Source organism: Catharus ustulatus, chromosome 27, assembly GCF_009819885.2.
Source record: "Catharus ustulatus isolate bCatUst1 chromosome 27, bCatUst1.pri.v2, whole genome shotgun sequence".
In the NCBI taxonomy this organism is placed as follows: domain Eukaryota; kingdom Metazoa; phylum Chordata; class Aves; order Passeriformes; family Turdidae; genus Catharus; species Catharus ustulatus.
Window position 1 is genome coordinate 1,847,843 of NC_046247.1, and position 17,950 is coordinate 1,865,792.

At 58.4% G+C, this 17,950-nt stretch overlaps 1 protein-coding gene across 2 annotated transcripts; it reads left to right on the forward strand.

Moving 5' to 3' along the window:
• The first annotated feature begins 3,922 nt into the window (after positions 1–3,922).
• Positions 3,923–17,679, forward strand: RHOBTB2 (Rho related BTB domain containing 2). Of its 2 annotated transcripts, none has more exons than XM_033081271.2 (10): positions 3,923–4,482; positions 9,932–10,133; positions 10,264–10,367; positions 10,452–10,637; positions 11,289–12,310; positions 13,665–13,783; positions 13,858–14,008; positions 14,094–14,182; positions 15,194–15,299; positions 16,453–17,679. In XM_033081271.2, the coding sequence occupies exons 1-10, from the start codon at positions 4,451–4,453 to the stop codon at positions 16,689–16,691; spliced, it is 2,250 nt and encodes a 749-aa protein (XP_032937162.1). In that variant the 5' UTR covers positions 3,923–4,450; the 3' UTR covers positions 16,692–17,679. The 2 variants fall into 2 exon arrangements, with proteins under 2 accessions (XP_032937162.1, XP_032937164.1); XM_033081273.2 differs by lacking the exon at positions 3,923–4,482 and adding an exon at positions 6,006–6,110.
• The last annotated feature ends 271 nt before the right edge of the window (positions 17,680–17,950 follow it).

Below are 17,950 nucleotides of genomic sequence, written 5' to 3' on the forward strand. Positions count from 1 at the left end.
CATCCTGGAATCCCAGGAGGATTCAACTGGGAGGGAATTCCAGGATTTGCTGATCCAACCATATAAAAGGACCCTCAGGGCAGAGAGGAGACACCGAGATGTGCGGGAGCGGAATTTTCAGCGTGGAAAAAAGAAATCTCAGGCGCTGCTCGCTGGTTCAGGGCTGCTGGTGGCTCCTGGTTGGTGTCACCATGTCCTGGCTGGTGTCACCATGCCCTGGCCGGTGTCACCTCGCTGTCGCTTCCCTCGCCCTTGGGGTAGGAATTGCTTTTTGAGCTGTTTCACAAGCTCAAGCGGCCGCTCCCAGGGTGAGGGAACACGGAGATGTTCGTGCCCCGGGGCTCCTGGATGCTCCCGGTGCTGTCCCCTCTTTTTTCCTGCTCTTCCCTCCCTCCTGGGATCTCCAGAAGTTTTCTCCCCACTCAACGCTGCTTCTCCTCGGCTCTCCATCCCCACTTGGAGACTGTTGCTTGGAGACAGACTCGCGATTCTTTGATATTTTAACCTTTATTTTTTATTTTTAAATGGGGGAAGAGTAGGGGCAAAGAAGAGGATGGCACCACCCTGGTTGGGAGCAGAGTCCAGGAAAGATCTGACACCAGAGGGAAAGGTTTAAACCGAGCAAAATCAGCATTTTTCCCTCATTAGGAAATATCCAACCCCCCCACCAAGCCCCCTCATGCTCTGTGGCCAGGAAAAAGTCCCAGGAGGGTCCCAGTTTCTCCTTTTTCACCTCAGGCCCACACCCAGGTGCGGCTTGAGAATGAATTCCTTGGCTGGGGGTGGCCTGGAGGGTTATTTTTCCTTTTCTGACGAAGAGCCCAGGCTGGTTGGCAACATTATCCTCCTATTTTCTGCACTGCTCTCCGTCGCAAGAGAAACCAGGAGAAAAAGGGAAACAGAGAAGCCACAGGATGCGCCGTTATGAGAGGAACTTTCCCCAAAATAGAAGCTTTTCACAGTTTTTTCACGAGGCGTCAGCAGCTCTTAATGCTGTACGAAACTGTGAATCCTGCCTGGAGCAGCCGGAGGGAGCCTGACAGTGCTCCAGGCTGCAGCTCCCAGGCTCTGTGCCCCCCAAAAAGCAAAATTTCGGCTGTGATTCCATCCCAGCAGCGCTTTCTGCACCCATCGTGGCGATAAATCCGAAATATCCCAGCTGGAGGGTGCAGAAATCCTGCACGGATGGATCAAGACCTTGAATTTCGCCCTGACCTGGTTTTTTTTTTAGCTGTAAAAAAATCCGTCTGGAGAGCCCCAAATGTTCATTAGCTCAGCGCTGGGGCGAAGGGACGCTGGGCTTGTGTAAGGAGTTTTACAAGAGCACACGGCTCCTTCTGGGTTTAAATATTTATAAGCTGGGTGATGAATCCCCGGGGCTGTGCAGCCGTATCGATGGCAGGGTGAGCTGTCACCCGGGCGGTGTCGGGTGGCCGATTCCAGGGCTGGGAGATGCGATCCAGCTGAGGCAGAGAATTCCTGAACGCAGGGAATTTCCAGAGCCCCCCAAAAGTCCTGGCTGGCAGAGAAACCCTGCAGGGGATGGAAGGTGCAAAAATGTTCTTTTTTTGATTTTTTTAGACTTTTCCTTCTGGTCTCAGCTGTTTCCTGGGCTTTGCTCCCCACCAGTGTCCTTTTGTCCCCCCGTCGAGGTTGGGTTTGGCCATTTTTGCAAAGTTCTGGTTGAAGATTTCTCCAGTTGGATACCGAGCCTGTAAATGCCATTTTTTGGGAGCTGCTGATGGGGCTGGGGGATTCATGGGGCACTTGGAGCTGCCTTGTAGCCTCCCTCAGGAAGCAAAACTGCAGGATTTGGGATTTTTAGAGAAGCAAAACACGGGAATGACCCTTGCTGCTCCTCCTGGTGAACCCATGGGTGGATCCAGCACCACGGTGGGTGCCTGGAACCCATTCCCTGCCAGTAGCCAGGACTGTGCTGGCTTTGCCAGGAGCAAATCCCAGGCTGGACTCTGCTCCTGACGTGTGCAGGATCCAGTGACGGGGGAGGAGGGACAGCCCCATGCCCTGCCTCGCTCCAGAGCCTTGGGCAAAGCCACCATGCCAGGGGACAAGGTGGCCTGCTGGCCACCCCAGGAGCCCCAGGAGCACAGGGAAAGCTCTTAGGCCAAGGGTGAGGTGATTGGAGAGGGGCTGGGAGAGCCTGGTTGGGGCTGAGGGGAGGTTGTCACTGTGGAAACTTTATGGGACAGGTCTGGGAGTGTTGCATGGATTGATTTATTTTGGGGTGGCATCAGGAGGGCAGCGAGGCAGGGGGACAATGGGGACACAAGGGACAACTTGGCCAACCTGAATCCTTTCTGTCTCCGGGGTCGGGAGGTGACGCTGGGAGGGGAGGGGGTGGCTTTAGGATGTGAATCCGTGTTTGGGGTGATCCCACAGAGCCCTGTGCCCTCTCCTTGCAGAGCTGCCACCAGAGAGCGATGGAAAGGCCAGGGAAGGGCGGCCCCGGCGGGAAGATGACAGCCATGGCTCGCAGCCTGTGAGTACCTCCCGCTGCCTCCTCCTGCCGCTGCTCCTCCTTTCTGCAGGGACTTTGCTCTTTGCTCCCATCCCACCCCACAGCAACACCTCCATTCCCCATGGATGAGCTGGGAAATTCCCAGCAGAGCAAGGCAAAGGCAGGATCCTGGCTCTGGGGGCTTTGGGAATGTGTGGTCCAGGGTTTTCTGTCCCAGACCTCTGAGGGATGCATTGCCTTGGTCTGTGCCAGCCTTTCCAGGTGAATGATGCTGGATTTGGGGGGTAGAGCCAGAAAAGCTGCAGAGCATCCAAGGAGTGTAAGGAAAATGGGTTTGGATTTGGAGCAGTGCCCTCCTGTCCCAGCCAGACTGGGCAGGGTCCTGGCAGCAGCTGGCAGAGGTGGAAACACCCCTGGCTTTAGACTGGAGAGTCATAAATTTTATTGGGGCTGGAGCAATGTCCACTCATATCTCTGATATCCTGAGAGCTTCTTCATTGCTGGCTGTGGGACATGGAGGGAGGAGGGTGCTGTGGGGTGAGAAGGGGGCTTGGAGGGACCCCCAGAGCTCAGCCTTGGGTGTGGAGCTCTTTGCCTGGGGTTCAGGGCGGTCATGGAGCCGGGCAGATGGAATTCCAGAGGTTTAAATGGGAGAGATGGGAGCAAAAGGCGTTTTAATGACAGCACTGCTGGGGATGGCGGTGCTGAGGGAGGGGGATGTCACTGGGGGGCTGTGCCATGCCGTGGGCAGCTGTGCCATCCCATACTGTGCCATCCCATGCTGTGCCATTCCATGCTGGGCCATTCCATGCTGTGCCATGCCATTCCATGCTGTGCTATTCCATGCTGGGCCATTCCCTCTGTGCCATTCCATGCTGTGCCATTCCCTCTGTGCCATTCCATGCTGTGCCATTCCACCCTGTGCCATTCCACCCTGTGCCATTCCCTCTGTGCCATTCCCTCTGTGCCATCCCACCCTGTGCCATTCCATGCTGTGCCATTCCCTCTGTGCCATCCCATGCTGTGCCATTCCCTCTGTGCCATTCCCTCTGTGCCATCCCACCCTGTGCCATTTCATGCTGGGCCATTCCCTCTGTGCCATTCCCTCTGTGCCATTCCCTCTGTGCCATTCCCTCTGTGCCATCCCACCCTGTGCCATTCCATGCTGTGCCATTCCCTCTGTGCCATTCCCTCTGTGCCATTCCATACTGTGCCATTCCATGCTGTGCTTTTCCCACTGTGCCATCCCACCCTGTGCCATTCCATGCTGTGCCATTCCCTCTGTGCCATTCCCTCTGTGCCATTCCATGCTGTGCCATTCCATGCTGTGCCATTCCATGTTGTGCTTTTCCCTCTGTCCCATCCCATGCTGTGCCATTCCCTCTGTGCCATTCCATGCCATTCCATACCATTCCAAGCTGTGCCAAAGCATGGCCTCGCTGGAGAACAGTCAGCTGGGACTCTCCACGGAGGAGAGGGGCCGTGAGCATCACCCACATCCTCCACAGCTGCTCCTGACCCTTTTCCCTGCCCTGTGCCCATCCCAGCTCCTCCATCCGCTCTCTCCTCTGCTCTCCTCTCTTTCTCCTGGCAAGGAGGCCCGAGCTCCTCCGCAGCCGGAGGTTTCCCTGCCAGTGACAATCGTGCTTTTGTTTTGCCTGGCTGCCAGAGGGGCAGGCAGGAATTTGGCTGCCCAGAAAGCTGCCGGGAACCCTTTCTGCCACAATTAAGCACCTGCTACAAGAGAGCAAATAAGCCAAATCATGCGGCTGGCAAACAAGCTTTACGTGTTCCTTCCCCGTGACCCACTCCAAGAAGCAGAATGCTCCAGGCTCTGCGGCTCGGCTGCTCGCAGCTCCCGGGCCGGGGATTCTCCAGCTCCGCCGCCTCCTCCCGGTCCCGGTGCGGGCACCTCTGCCGCCTCCAGAGCGCTTCCCCCTCCCCAAATTAGCAACTCCCTCTCTTTCTGCTATGGAGAGACAAATCCCCGTGCTGCGAGTTCGGTGAGGAGGGGGGCGATGGTGGGGCTGGAGGGGGGAGCGAGGTGAGCGCTGCGTTTGACGCTGCGGGTTTTGCATCAGTGCCAGCCCGAGCACGGGCTGGGAAGGGATCAGGCCGTGCAGGGGCCGAGCTTAGCGCGGCTCAGCGGCGGGGATGGGGAGGGAAGGCGGCGGAACGGCTCGGGGAAGGGATGGCGAGCATCACATGATGCGGATATTCGGGGTCAGAGCAGCGGGGCCAGCGCTGCCCGGCGCCTTCCCGGCAGCCGCGCTGCAAAGATGACTCGGAGGTTTTTTTGGGGTTTTTTTTTTGTGCCCTGTGGGTTCAGATTTTGGGGTGAGGAGGGGGTTGCGAGGAGCGCTGTGGAACGATGTAAAAGCAGGAGCGCAGCGTGGAGGGCACGGAGGGATGGAGCAGCTTTGCTGCCCCCGCCGTGAGAAGCCCTGCGAGGGTTTGGGGCTGTTCTGGGGGGGCTGTGGGGCTTGTGAATGCCCACACACGGCCCAGCCGGGAGCTGGCACCTCCTGAAATGTGGGGAAAGGGAAAGATGCTCAGAGGGATGCGGGAGAGGGTGCACCCCTTCCCCACATCACTGGGGGATCGGATGCAGAGGAAGGATGGAGATTTGGGGGGATGAGGGTGTTAAACCCCCCTGTGGATGTCACAGAACACGGAGGGAATCCAGGAGCAGGGGGGATAGGGGGGATAGGGGTCCAAGGAGTGCAGGATTGGGGGGCAGGATGGAGATCCCTGCATGGGAGGATTTTAGGGCCAGCACGGAGGTCCCCAAGCAGAATTGGGGACACAACCAGAGCATCCTGAGAGATTCAGGGGCAGGATGGGATTACAAGGAAGGCAGGATTGGGGAGGGGGGCACAGCAAAATCTCCTTCAAGGGAGAATTCGGGACACGATGGGGGTCCCACGGCAGAATTGGGGACACAACCAGAGCGTCCTGAGAGGTTCAGGGACAGGATGGGATTACAAGGAACGCAGGATTGGGAGGGGACACACACAAAAAAAAAGAATTAGGGACACGATGGGGGTCCCACGGCAGAATTGTGGGGGCATCACCACACAGGGATGGTTAGAAGCCATTATGGGGGAGTCTCAAGGAGGATTTATGGGGACACCACAAAGCCCCCTACAAGGCAGGTTTAGGGGGCAGGATGAGGGTCCCACGGCAGGAGACCCATCCCAGGATGGGAGCCAGAACCGATCCTCCCACCAGGGACGCACTGAGGGTCCCCACGGGCGGCAGGACGAGCCCGTACCCCCCCAAGCAGCTCCCCCCGCTTCTCCCTCAGCCAATGCGCGGCAGCGGGGGGGGGCTGCGGGGCGGGACTCCGCCGGGGCCGCTTGTTTTTTGTGAATGAAAGGCGGGGCGGCCGCGACTGCAGCGCGCAGGGCAGCGCGCACCGCAGGGCCGCGATCCGCGCAGGGCTCCGCGCAGCGCAGCGGGCCGCGGATGCGGAGATCGGGGCGGCCGAGGAGCCGCCATGGGCCCCCCCGGGCCCGGCCTTGAGCCGCCCTGCAGTGCCCAGGCGAGCCGCGCAAGCCGCGCCGTGGCCATGTCCGGAGGGGCGAGCCCGGCCCCGGCCCCTGGGAGCCGCCGCTTCGTCTGTGTTGGTGTGAGTACCGGGGACCCCTCCTCACCCCACGGTTCATCGTCCCGTTCCTCCTCCGCGCATCCTGCCCGGCCCGGCCCGGCTCGGCCCAGCACGGACAGCGAGGGCCGAGCCCTTGGCCGTGCCCCGCACCCCCGATCCGGCTGCTTGGAGCTGGCCCCGAGCCCCCCACCCGCTCCCGATGCTCTCCGGTCCCCTCGCTGTGTCCCGCAATGCCCCGCACCCCCATCCCGGTGCTCCGAGCACCCCCGAGCTCCTGGCGATGCCCCGCAGCCCCGAGCGGGCGCTGCGAGCTCTCCTGAGGCTCCTGGCGATGCCCCACAGCTCCGGCCTGGATCCTCCTCATTCTCCTTGCCATGTCCCGCACCCCGAGCCGGCTGCTGCGAGCCCCCCCATCCTGCTCGTGATGCCCCGCACGCCTGGCCCGGGTCCTCCCCGAGCTCCTCGCCATTCCCGCAGCCTCTCCCGATGCTTCCTTGTCCCCTTTGCAATGCCCCACAGCCGCGATTCGGCTGCTCGGAGCACCCCTGAGACCCCTTGCAGTGCCTGCATCGGCTCCGGATCCTGCCCAGCCCCTCGGATCCTGCCCAGCCCCTTTGCGATGCCCCCTCCCGGTGTTCTCAGCCCCCTTTGCCATGCCCGCACCCCTTCCCGGTGTTATCACCCTTTCTGCGATTCCCGCACCCCCTCCCGGTGTTCCTCGACCCCCTTTGAGATGCCCGCAACCCCTCCCGGTGTTCCCAGACCCCCTTTGCCATGCCCTCATCCCCTCCCGGTGTTCTCAGCCCCTTTGCCATGCCCCCCCGGACCCCTTTGCCATGCCCTCACTCCCTCCCTGTGTTCTCAGCCCCCTTTGCCATGCCCGCAACCCCTCCCGGTGTTCTCAGCCCCCTTTCCTATGCCCGCACCCCCTCCAGATGTTTTCAGCCCCCTGTGCGATGCCCTCACCCCCTCCCGGTGTTCTGAGCCCCCTGTGCATCCTTATCCGGATACCCCGAGCACCCCCAAGACCCCTCACAATTCCCCGCACCCCCGATCCTACTGCTCCCCTCTCCTTCCCCAACCTCTCCCGGTGTTCCTTCGCCACGTCCCGCACCCCCGATCCCGCTGCCCCCCTCCCGCCGCGTCCCCCGGCCCCGGCCGTGCTGCAGCCCCGCTCGGGGCCCCGTTTCTCCCGCACCGCCTCCCACACCGCCTCCCTCCGCGGCCTCCCCAGCCCCGGCAGCTCCCGCGGGCCCCGCTCCCCCCGCACCCCGTTTTTTGTGGCCATCGCCGCCGTTTCGGGGCGGTTCGGCCCCGCTTTGGGGGTTCCCCTCCCCTGGCGAGGTGCGGGAGGGAGGATTTTGGAGGCTGCGAGTTGCTAAGCGACGGCTCCCGGGGTGATGGTGCAGTTGCCGTGGCAACCGCGGGCTGGGAGCCTGGAAAGAGCAATTTTGGGGTTCTCCTTGGGGGGGTGTGGGTGTGGGTTGGGTGCCCGGGGTTTGGGTGGGGGGCTGTGGCAGGCACGGAGAGCAGGGCTGGGCTGGAGCTGCCCTGCTCCTCCAGGGAGAGCTTTTCCTTCTGGGGGTGCAGCTCCAACCTCTCTCGGCATCTCGGGTTTATTTTTAGTCTCCTGTGGGTTTTGGAGCTGTTCTCAGGACAGAAGTGATGGTGGGGAAGGTGAGGAGGGGGCTTGGAAAGGTTCAGCCCCTCCTGGGGTGGTGTCTGGGTGAGGGGCTGTGACCCCTTGGCTCTGTGGGGCCAACAGAGCTCCCCAGTTTGGTTCTGCTTTATCAGGAACCCCCTTTTTGTCCCTGCTGCTGTCCCCTTCTTCCCCTCCTCACAGCAGGCGCTGATCCCACAGGGATTTATCCCTTAATTCCCATGAGGCACCGAGCTGGCTGGGCTGGGGGTGGGCTGAGCTCCCCACGAGGGACAAACATCCCAAGTGCCAACTGCAGTTGTCACTCCTGTGCCTTCCCCCTCCATCCCAACGAGCTGGGCCGGACCTAAAAATAAACCCCAGCAAATCTGAGCGCTCCCAGAAGATCTCCTGGCCCCACAGAGCTCATCCCTGAGAGGAGCAGGGGATGGGAACAGAGTGGGGTGGAGATGGGAAGGAACCCACCTGCCCCTTGGGATGAATTCCCTGCATCCCAAAGGATGGAGAGGGGCACAGAATGCGGTGACAGCCACTCTGAGAAGTTTTACCTCGGGACAAACCTGGATTTGGATTTATGGCACCTGCCTTTGCCTCCAGCTGCCCACGGGGCTCCTGGCTCGCCCTGCCCCGTGCATCCAGGTGTGCCCAGGGAGCCTGCGCACGGAGGGAGGTGCTAACATTGGGAAGTCCTTGCCAGGCTCGGTTTGGGGAGCTCTGGTCCCACGTGCAGGGCTCCGTTGCCATCGTTACCGGGTATTTTCGCTCACTGCGCTGGTGGTTTATTATAGCAGCTCGGGAGGCCGCTGCCAGGAGGGAGCAGAGAGGAGGAAGAGATCCATGGCCTTGGAAAACTCAGAGAAATTGGGATGTGGGGTTTTTTGTCCTTTTTGATGTCCCAAAGGAGAAGAGATCCCTGGCCTTGAGAAGTTCAAGAAATTGGGATGTGGGGCTTTTGTCCTTGATATCCCAAAGGAGAAGAGATCCATGGCCTTGGGAAGCTCAGAGAAATTTGGATGTGTGGTTTTTATCATTTTTGTTAATCCCAAAGGACAAGAGATCCATGGCCTTGGGAAATTAATGAAATTGGGATGTGGGGTTTTTGTCCTTTTTGATGTCCCAAAGGACAAGAGATCCATGGCCTTGGGAAGCTCAGAGAAATTTGGATGTGTGGTTTTTGTCCTTTTTGCTATTCCCAAAGGACAAGAGATCCATGGCCTTGGGAAGTTCATGAAATTGGGATGTGGGGTTTTTGTCCTTTTTGCTAATCCCAAAGGAGATGAGATCCATGGCCTTGAGAAGTTTAGAGAAATTGGGATTTGGGGTTTTTTTTCTTTTTTGATATCCCAAAGGACAAGAGATCCGTGGCCTTGGGAAGTACAAGAAATTGAGATGTGGGGTTTTTTGTCCTTGATATCCCAAAGAAGAGATCCATGGCCTTGGGAAGTTCAGAGAAATTGGGATGTGGGGTTTTTGTCCTTTTTGCTATCCCTCAATCCCCTCAGTGCTTTTTCTCCTGGAAACCACATCAACCCTCGGGTTCATCCTGTGATGAGTTAATTCTGGCTGATTTAGGCTCTGGTTTTGAGCAGGGCACCCCTGGGCGCTGCTCTTTAGCTTTGCAGCACCCACAAGGTCTCTCTCAGGACTGTTGGGGTCACACCTGCTCCTGGGAGCTCTCCCAATCCCTCTGGGAAACCTGAGGAGTTTCTTCTCGCTGCTCTTAGCTGGGAGCAAACATCCCCTGAGGAATGGGGTGGGAAAAGGGGGCAGGTCAGGGTCCCCTGCCAGGCAGCACAGCCTGGCACTGCCCGCGTGTGCACTCAGTCAGGAGGCTCTGGAAGCTTCTCTTGCAAATGCTGGAGAAGGAGAAAAGGAAGAGGAGGAAGGAAGAGGGGAGAAAAAAAAAAAGCCTCATCTCACATGAACAAGCATGAGCCGGGAGGGAGGAGGGCGCAATCCAACGCAGGCCATGTGTCTGACGTGGCACAGCAGCCACACTGCCACCAGAACATGAAATTTTAAAGGGGACTGGTGGGGACAGCGAGCTGGGAAGGGCTGGGCAGCCGCTGCAGAACTTCCCTGAGCTGCCAGGGAGTGTCAGCATCCTCCAGCTTTGTGCCTCTCCTGTGCCCTGGAGCCACCTCCTGGCTGTGTTTGCCGAGCCCTCCCTCCCCGCCCGCAGGTCCCAATTAATGGATTCTGACATGGATTATGAGAGGCCAAACGTAGAAACCATCAAGTGCGTCGTGGTCGGGGACAACGCGGTGGGCAAGACCCGGCTCATCTGTGCCCGCGCCTGCAACGCCACCTTGACCCAGTACCAGCTGCTGGCCACCCACGTGCCCACGGTGTGGGCCATCGACCAGTACCGCGTCTGCCAGGAGGTGAGGGCTGCCAGGAGCGCTGGCTGGGCTCGTGGAGGCTCTGGGAATCCTGAGCCGCGGGGAATTGTGATGGACAGCCCTGGTGGTGTTGTTGTGGGGTCTGGGATTGAGGGTTTTTCTGTTCCTGCAGGTGCTGGAGCGCTCCCGGGATGTGGTAGACGATGTCAGCGTGTCCTTGCGCCTCTGGGACACCTTTGGTGACCACCACAAGGACAGGCGCTTTGCCTACGGCAGGTAGGGACAGGCTGACCCTGGCGCTGCCCCCGGCAGGGAGGGACTCCCCAAAACCAAACCCTGACCCCCTCTGTCCCCTCGCAGGTCCGACGTCGTGGTTTTGTGCTTCTCCATCGCCAACCCCAACTCCCTGCACCATGTGAAGACCATGTGGTACCCGGAGATCAAGCACTTCTGTCCCCGTGCCCCCGTCATCCTGGTGGGCTGCCAGCTCGACCTGCGCTACGCCGACCTCGAGGCCGTCAACCGGGCACGGCGACCCCTGGCCAGGTGGGACCCCGGCTGATACAACACCCCGCTCCTCAAATACTCTGCAGAGCTGGCCCGGGGTGCTATCATGTAGAACATTAGAGGTTCTTAATCCCAGGGATAATTATTCAGTTTAATTCTTGTCTTCCATGAGGGCAGAGCAGGAGAAAAAGAGAATGAGATGAGGGGGCTCGGGGTTTTTCAAGGGTCAGGAAAGGGGAGGGGGAACTTGGCTTCTTGCCAATAGCCTTTCAGAGGGTCAGTCCACAGGTTTTACAGGGTTACAAGGTTACAGGGACATACCAGCAGATGTCCCCGCCCGCCCTCTGATACAACGCCCGAGGCTATTCCCGCACCCTAACTTTGCAGAGCTAGCCTGGGGTGCTATCATGTAGAACAGATGAGATATTAGAGGCTCTTAATCCCAGGGTTTTTCTCTGTTTATTTCTTCATGACAAAAGAGGAAGTCTCCCAAGGTCAGGGGTCTTTTCTAAGGTCAGGAGAAGGGGAGGGGAAACCTTGGTTTCTTGCCAATAGGATTGCAGAAGGTCAGCCACAAGTTTTACAGGCGTTACGGGGACACACAATTCTCAAAGCATCTTAGGTACTGGGTTACAACAGCCCTCCTTATCTCAGGAGGTCTCTACATTAATTATCTCCCGTCTCTTTCAGGCCAATTAAACCTAATGAGATTCTTCCCCCGGAGAAGGGCAGGGAGGTGGCCAAGGAGTTGGGGATCCCTTATTACGAGACGAGCGTGGTGGCCCAGTTTGGCGTCAAGGACGTCTTTGACAACGCCATCCGCGCCGCCCTCATCTCCCGCCGCCACCTGCAGTTCTGGAAGTCCCACCTGCGCAACGTGCAGCGGCCCCTGCTCCAAGCCCCCTTCCTACCCCCCAAACCCCCTCCTCCCATCATCATTGTCCCAGACCCCCCTTCCAACAACGAGGAGCGTCCAGCCCACCTCCTGGAGGACCCCCTGTGCGCGGACGTCATCCTGGTGCTGCAAGAGAAGATCAAAATCTACGCACACAAGATCTACCTCTCCACCTCCTCCTCCAAGTTCTACGACCTGTTCCTCATGGACCTGAGCGAGGAGGACCAGCAGAGCACGGCGGGGCACGGCTTCGGGGCGGTCACCGCGGCCGCCGAGCGGGTGCTGCACCAGGAGGAGAGGCACCACGGGCGGGATTTCCTCCTGCGGGCAGCCAGCTTCGACATCTGCGAGAGCGCCGAGGAGGCCGGACCCGGCCAGCGCAAACCGTGCCTTAGAGCCTCCACCAGTGACGGGATCCTGCGGGGAAACCGCTACGAGAACGGCGAGCGCGGGCTGCGCCGGGGCCGCAACCTCTCCTCGTGGAGCCGAGCCTTCAGCAGCATCCAGGAGGAGATGGCCGAGGATCCGCTGACCTACAAGTCCAAGCTGATGGTGGTGGTGAAGATGGACGCGTCCATCCAGCCGGGGCCGTTCCGCGCCGTGCTGAAATACCTGTACACGGGAGAGCTGGACGAGAACGAGCGGGACCTCATGCACATCGCTCACATCGCCGAGCTGCTCGAGGTGTTCGACCTGCGCATGATGGTGGCCAACATCCTCAACAACGAGGCGTTCATGAACCAGGAGATCACCAAAGCCTTCCACGTCCGCAGGACCAACCGGGTGAAGGAATGCCTGGCCAAGGGGACTTTCTCAGGTATGGATCCAGGAGCAGCCTGGTTGTTTTTTTGGGGGGGTTCATTTTGTGGGGTTAGAGCTGCTGGTTTTTGGTTTTGCTCTGTGGGTGAGAGGTGGCTGTGCCTCCCTTGTTTTTTTATTTTATTTCATTTTTTTTTTATTTTTATGGCTTTTTTTTTAGCCCAAAAAAGTGAATGTGAAGCCTTTCACCGGTGTTTCCTGCTCCCCAGCTGCTCCCCAGCTGTGCCTCCCTTGATTTTTTATTTTATTTTATTTTTTTATTTTTATGGCTTTTTTTTTTGCCCAAAAAAGTGAATGTGAAGCCTTTCACCGGGGTTTCCTGCTCCCCAGCTGCTCCCCAGCTGTGCCTCCCTTGATTTTTTATTTTATTTTATTTTTTTATTTTATGGCTTTTTTTTTTGCCCAAAAAAGTGAATGTGAAGCCTTTCACCGGGGTTTCCTGCTCCCCAGCTGCTCCCCAGCTGTGCCTCCCTTGATTTTTTATTTTATTTTATTTTTTTATTTTTATGGCTTTTTTTTTGCCCAAAAAAGTGAATGTGAAGCCTTTCACCGGCGTTTCCTGCTCCCCAGCTGGCCCAGCAGCTCTGTTTATTTATGGAAGTGCTCCAAAGGGTGACTTCCTCCTCTCCCAGCCTGGATTTTCACAGGGTCATCCTGATTTATGAGGAGCAATCCTTCGTAGGATTTCCCTGGCTTTCCAGCGAGCACCAGCACGAGGTGACATCCCAGGGGGATATGAATGTCCCACCCTCCCTCTGGCTGGATTTGGAGATGGATCCTAATATGGCCAGGCTGCCCAGATGTGTGGTGGCCCTTGCACACCCCTGGGAGAAGCTGTGGAGAGCGAGCCAGGAGATCCCAAGGGCTCAGATTTGGCTGTGACATTTTGTTTCCCCTTCCTAACAAATGTGTTGTGAGCTGGGAAAACCCTTTGGAACAGGCAGAGCGCTGCTGAGGCTCTGCCCTGAGCTCCTCTGAGCTGGATCAAAATTAGAGATATTTCAGGGAAAAATACAGGATGTACCAAGCTCTGTCCCCTTCCCTCTGCTGCCCCAAGGTGTTTTGTGCCTGAGCCCCAAGTGACAGGGCCAGTCCCAGCAGCACCCCTCTGTAAAGGGTTAATTAATCAGTGACTTATCTTCATTTTCTTCTGTCTTCACTCAGAGTCAGGATTAAAACCACCAAGGAGATGAATTTTCTTGGTTGTTTATTAAATTTTATCCAAAGTACAGAGTTCAGCAGCTAAAAGTGAGCAAAGTGGAGCTGAACCGAGCTGGTTACAAGGAATTTTAAATCCAAAGAACTAAAACCCACTAACCAAAGCGCTGTGACCCTGCTGTGCTTGTCCCCAGATGTCACCTTCGTGCTGGATGACGGTGCTATCAGTGCCCACAAGCCCCTGCTCATCTCCAGCTGCGACTGGATGGCCGCGATGTTCGGCGGCCCCTTCGTGGAGAGCTCCACCAACGAGGTGAGCAGAGCTGCCAGGGCGGGGTGGCACAGCTGGGGACACAGCCAGGAGGTGACAATGAGTGTGTCTGGCAGGTGGCACTTCCTCACACCAGCAAGAGCTGCATGCGGGCGGTGCTGGAGTACCTGTACACGGGGCAGTTCAGCTCCAGCCCCGACCTGGACGACATGAAGCTCATCATCCTCGCCAACCGCCTCTGCCTGCCGCACCTGGTGGCTCTCACAGGTGAGTCCAGGTGGCTGCAGCACGGCAGGGTGGCTGTCACCCCGTGCCAGCCCCCCTCTGAGTCCCTGTGTCCCCCCCTGTGCAGAGCAGTACACGGTGACCGGGCTGATGGAGGCGGCGCAGATGATGGTGGACATCGACGGGGACGTGCTCGTGTTCCTGGAGCTGGCTCAGGTGGGACAGGAGGCTGTGCTGGCAGGGCTGGGGGGCTCCAGGGGACACACAGGGGTGGAGCAGGGCTGGGGGGCTCCAGGTGACACACAGAGGGGTCTGGAAATATTGGAGATGCTCAAGGGGACACACAGAGAGAGTCTGGCAGAGCTGAAGGTGACACAGAAGTGTCTGGCAGGGCCAGAGGTGACACAGAGGGGTCTGGCAGGGCAGGGGGTGACACAGAGGGGTCTGGAAATGTTGGAGGTGCTCCAGGGGACACACAGAGGAGTCTGACAAGGCTGTGATTGCTCCAGGTGACACACAGAGGGGTCTGGAAATGTTGGAGATGCTGAAGGTGACACACAGAGAGAGTCTGGGAGGGCTGAAGGTGACACAGAGGGGTCTGGCAGGGCTGGGGGTGACACAGAGGGGTCTGGGACGGCTGAAGGTGACACAGAAGTGTCTGGCAGGGCTGTGGTTGCTCCAGGTGACACAGAGGGGTCTGGAAATGTTGGAGATGCTCGAGGTGACACACAGAGAGAGTCTGGCAGGGGTGGGGTTCTCCAGTGACACAGAGGGGTCTGGCAGGGCTGTGGGTGCTCATAGTTCTGGGTGGGGACACACAGAGAGGTCTGGAAGTGTTGGAGATGCTCCAGGTGACACACAGAGGAGTCTGGCAGGGCTGAAGGTGACACAGAGGGGTCTGGCAGGGTCAGAGGTGACCCAGAGGGGTCTGGCACAGCTGAAGGTGACACAGAAGTGTCTGGCAGGGCTGTGGTTGCTCCAGGTGACACAGAGGGGTCTGGAAATGTTGGAGATGCTCGAGGTGACACACAGAGAGAGTCTGGCAGGGCTGGGGTTCTCCAGGTGACACAGAGGGGTCTGGCAGGGTCAGAGGTGACCCAGAGGGGTCTGGCAGCTCCAGGAGCCGGACAAGCAGGTCTGGCCTTGGATGTCCAGGGAGCAATGAGGTGACTCCCTGGCGCTGGCCCTGAGCTGGTGGCCCTGAGCTGCTGTCCCCTCCTCCCCCAGTTCCACTGCGCTTACCAGCTCGCCGACTGGTGCCTGCACCACATCTGCACCAACTACAACAACGTCTGCCGCAAGTTCCCCCGCGACATGAAGGCCATGTCGGGAGGTGAGTGACAGCTGGGGAGGTGACAGGGGTGTCCCCATGATCAGGGGGGTGACAGGGGTGTCCCCGAGGTCCGGGGGAGCTGACAGGGGTGTCCCCGAGGTCCAGGGGGTGAGTGACAGCTGGGGGAGGTGACAGGGGTGTCCCCGAGGTGGGTGGCAGCCAGGGGGAGGTGACAGGGGTGTCCCCATGATCAGGGGAGTGACAGGGGTGTCCCCGAGGTCCAGGGGGTGAGTGACAGCTGGGGGAGGTGACAGGGGTGTCCCTGAGGTCTGGGAGGTGACAGGGGTGTCCCCGAGGTCTGATAAGTGAGTGACAGCTGGGGGAGGTGACAGGGGTGTCCCCAAGGTCCGGGAGATGAGTGGCAGCCAGGGGGAGGTGACAGGGGTGTCCCCAAGGTCCGGGAGGTGAGTGACAGCCAGGGGAGGTGACAGGGGTGTCCCCGAGCTCCGGGGGGTGACAGGGGTGTCCCCGAGGTCTGGGAGGTGACAGGGGTGTCCCCGAGCTCCGGGGGGTGACAGGGGTGTCCCTGAGGTCTGGGAGGTGAGTGACAGCTGGGGGAGGTGACAGGGGTGTCCCCTCGATGCTGGCACCACCCTCACCCCTTGTTATAAGTGCATGACACTGTTGGCTTTTCACAACTATTGTTATAAATGCTGTATGAGTAATGTTAAAATAGCTTTTCTGTATGAATATAAGTTTTTTTTTTTTCTTTTCTTCTAATAGCAAAATTTAGACATAAGTTTTTTGGAGATATTATGCTTAAACTACCTGCTTAGTTAAGATAAACAGCCCGTGAGTGTGTGATAAAAACCCTGCAGCTGACACAACAATTATCAACACTCACCGGCTGCAAAAGGCCAGGACCACCTCCCAAATTAAAAAATGATAATAAAAAAAATTAAAACCACAAACCAAAAAACAGCACGCTCTAAAAAACCAAACCCAAAGAGCGGCCATGCTGAAAAGGATTTAACCATACATAAAAAACTATAAATAGGCAACAAGTTAATGTGTTGTAAAGTGAATTTAAAAACCGTTCACAAAGCAGCCACGTGCTGTTTTAACCCTTCGCTTTACATCTATCTCCTATAATCTTTTTATCAAACCTTTTAAAATTTTAAAATGTGTTTTTCACACCTCTGTGTGCCCGCAGAGAACCAGGAGTACTTCGAGAAGCACCGCTGGCCGCCGGTGTGGTACCTGAAGGAGGAGGATCACTACCAGCGGGCGAAGAAGGAGCGGGAGAAGGAAGACTACCTCCACCTCAAACGGCAGCCCAAGAGGCGCTGGCTCTTCTGGAACGCCTCCTCCTCCCCTTCTTCCTCTCCTTCATCGTCGGCAGCCACAGCCTCCTCTTCCTCCTCCTCCTCCTCCTCCTCGGCTGTGGTTTGAGAGCCCCGTGCTTGCCCTGGCTCCAGCGAGACGGGGAGGAGGAGGAGGAGGAGGAGGAGGAAGGGTGGGATGCCCTGCCCCAGCGCCAGGCGTGGAGAGGCACAAACACCACAGTGGAGGCGGTGGCCACTGGAGAGGGGCTTGTGGCTACTGTGGAGGGGACTTGTGGCTACTGGAATGGGGCTTGTGGCTACTATGAAGGGGCTGGTGGCCACTGGAGAAGGGGTGGTGGCTACTGGAGAGCACTCATGGCCACTGGGGAGGGGCTGGTGGCTACTGGAGAGAGGCTTGTGGCTACTGGAGAGCACTCGTGGCCACTGTGGAGGGGCTGGTGGCCACTGGAGAGGGGCTGGTGGCCACTGGGGAAGGGCTGGTGGCCACTGGGGAGGGGCTCAGGGCCAGCCCCGTTGCTCCTGGAGCCCTGCTGGCCCCGCAGAGCCCGAGCAGCAGGAGGAACTCTGCGTTTACAGGAGCACGAGGGCTGCGCCGTGGTTTCATTTGGGAGTTTTTGTTGGTTTTGTTTTTTGCGGGGGCAGCGCGAGGGAAGAAGGCAAAGGAGAAGAGGAAACGCGTCCTGCTCCCGTTTGGATCTGGAACCACAAGCTCTGGGATGTGGTTTGGGTGTCTGATGGCATCTCAGCACCTGGAGCCACCCTGGGGGTCCTGCAGCCCCCTTTGGCTCACAGCAGGGTCAGGCACAGGGCTGGGGACCCCGGTCCCCAAACGCCTCCAGGCACTGCAGAATTTCCCCTCCAAGTGGGGTCAGTCCTCACTCAGGGCACGGAGGGGATCTCACTCCTCTCCTCCCTGTTCTTAACTCTTCACTTTTATTCATACAGAAAACTTAAAGCAAAAAAAAAAACCAAAAAAAAAAAACCCCAACCCAATCCCAAACCCTCAACCTGCCACAGCAGAAACCAACCCCGAGCCCTGGGCTTGGGATTTCAGCCTGGAAGGCTCCATTGTAATAAATGGTATTTTAAAAGCCCAGCGTGGTCCCTGTGTGTGTGGGAGGAGCTGCTGGACCGGCACAAACCCTTGTGCCAGCTCTGGGGTGATGCCACCACCCCCCTCCAGCGCTCCTGGGACGGGCAGGGACAGCGAGGCCCCGCAGGACCCCACCCCAGGTGGCTTTGTGTGACCCCAGGTGGCTTTGTGTGACCCCAGGTGGCTTTTCCATCCAGGTGGCTTTTCCATGGGACTGCCCCTGCCTGTCCCACCTGTGTCCCTGCAGCAGGGCAGGGGGCACCCAAACCTCC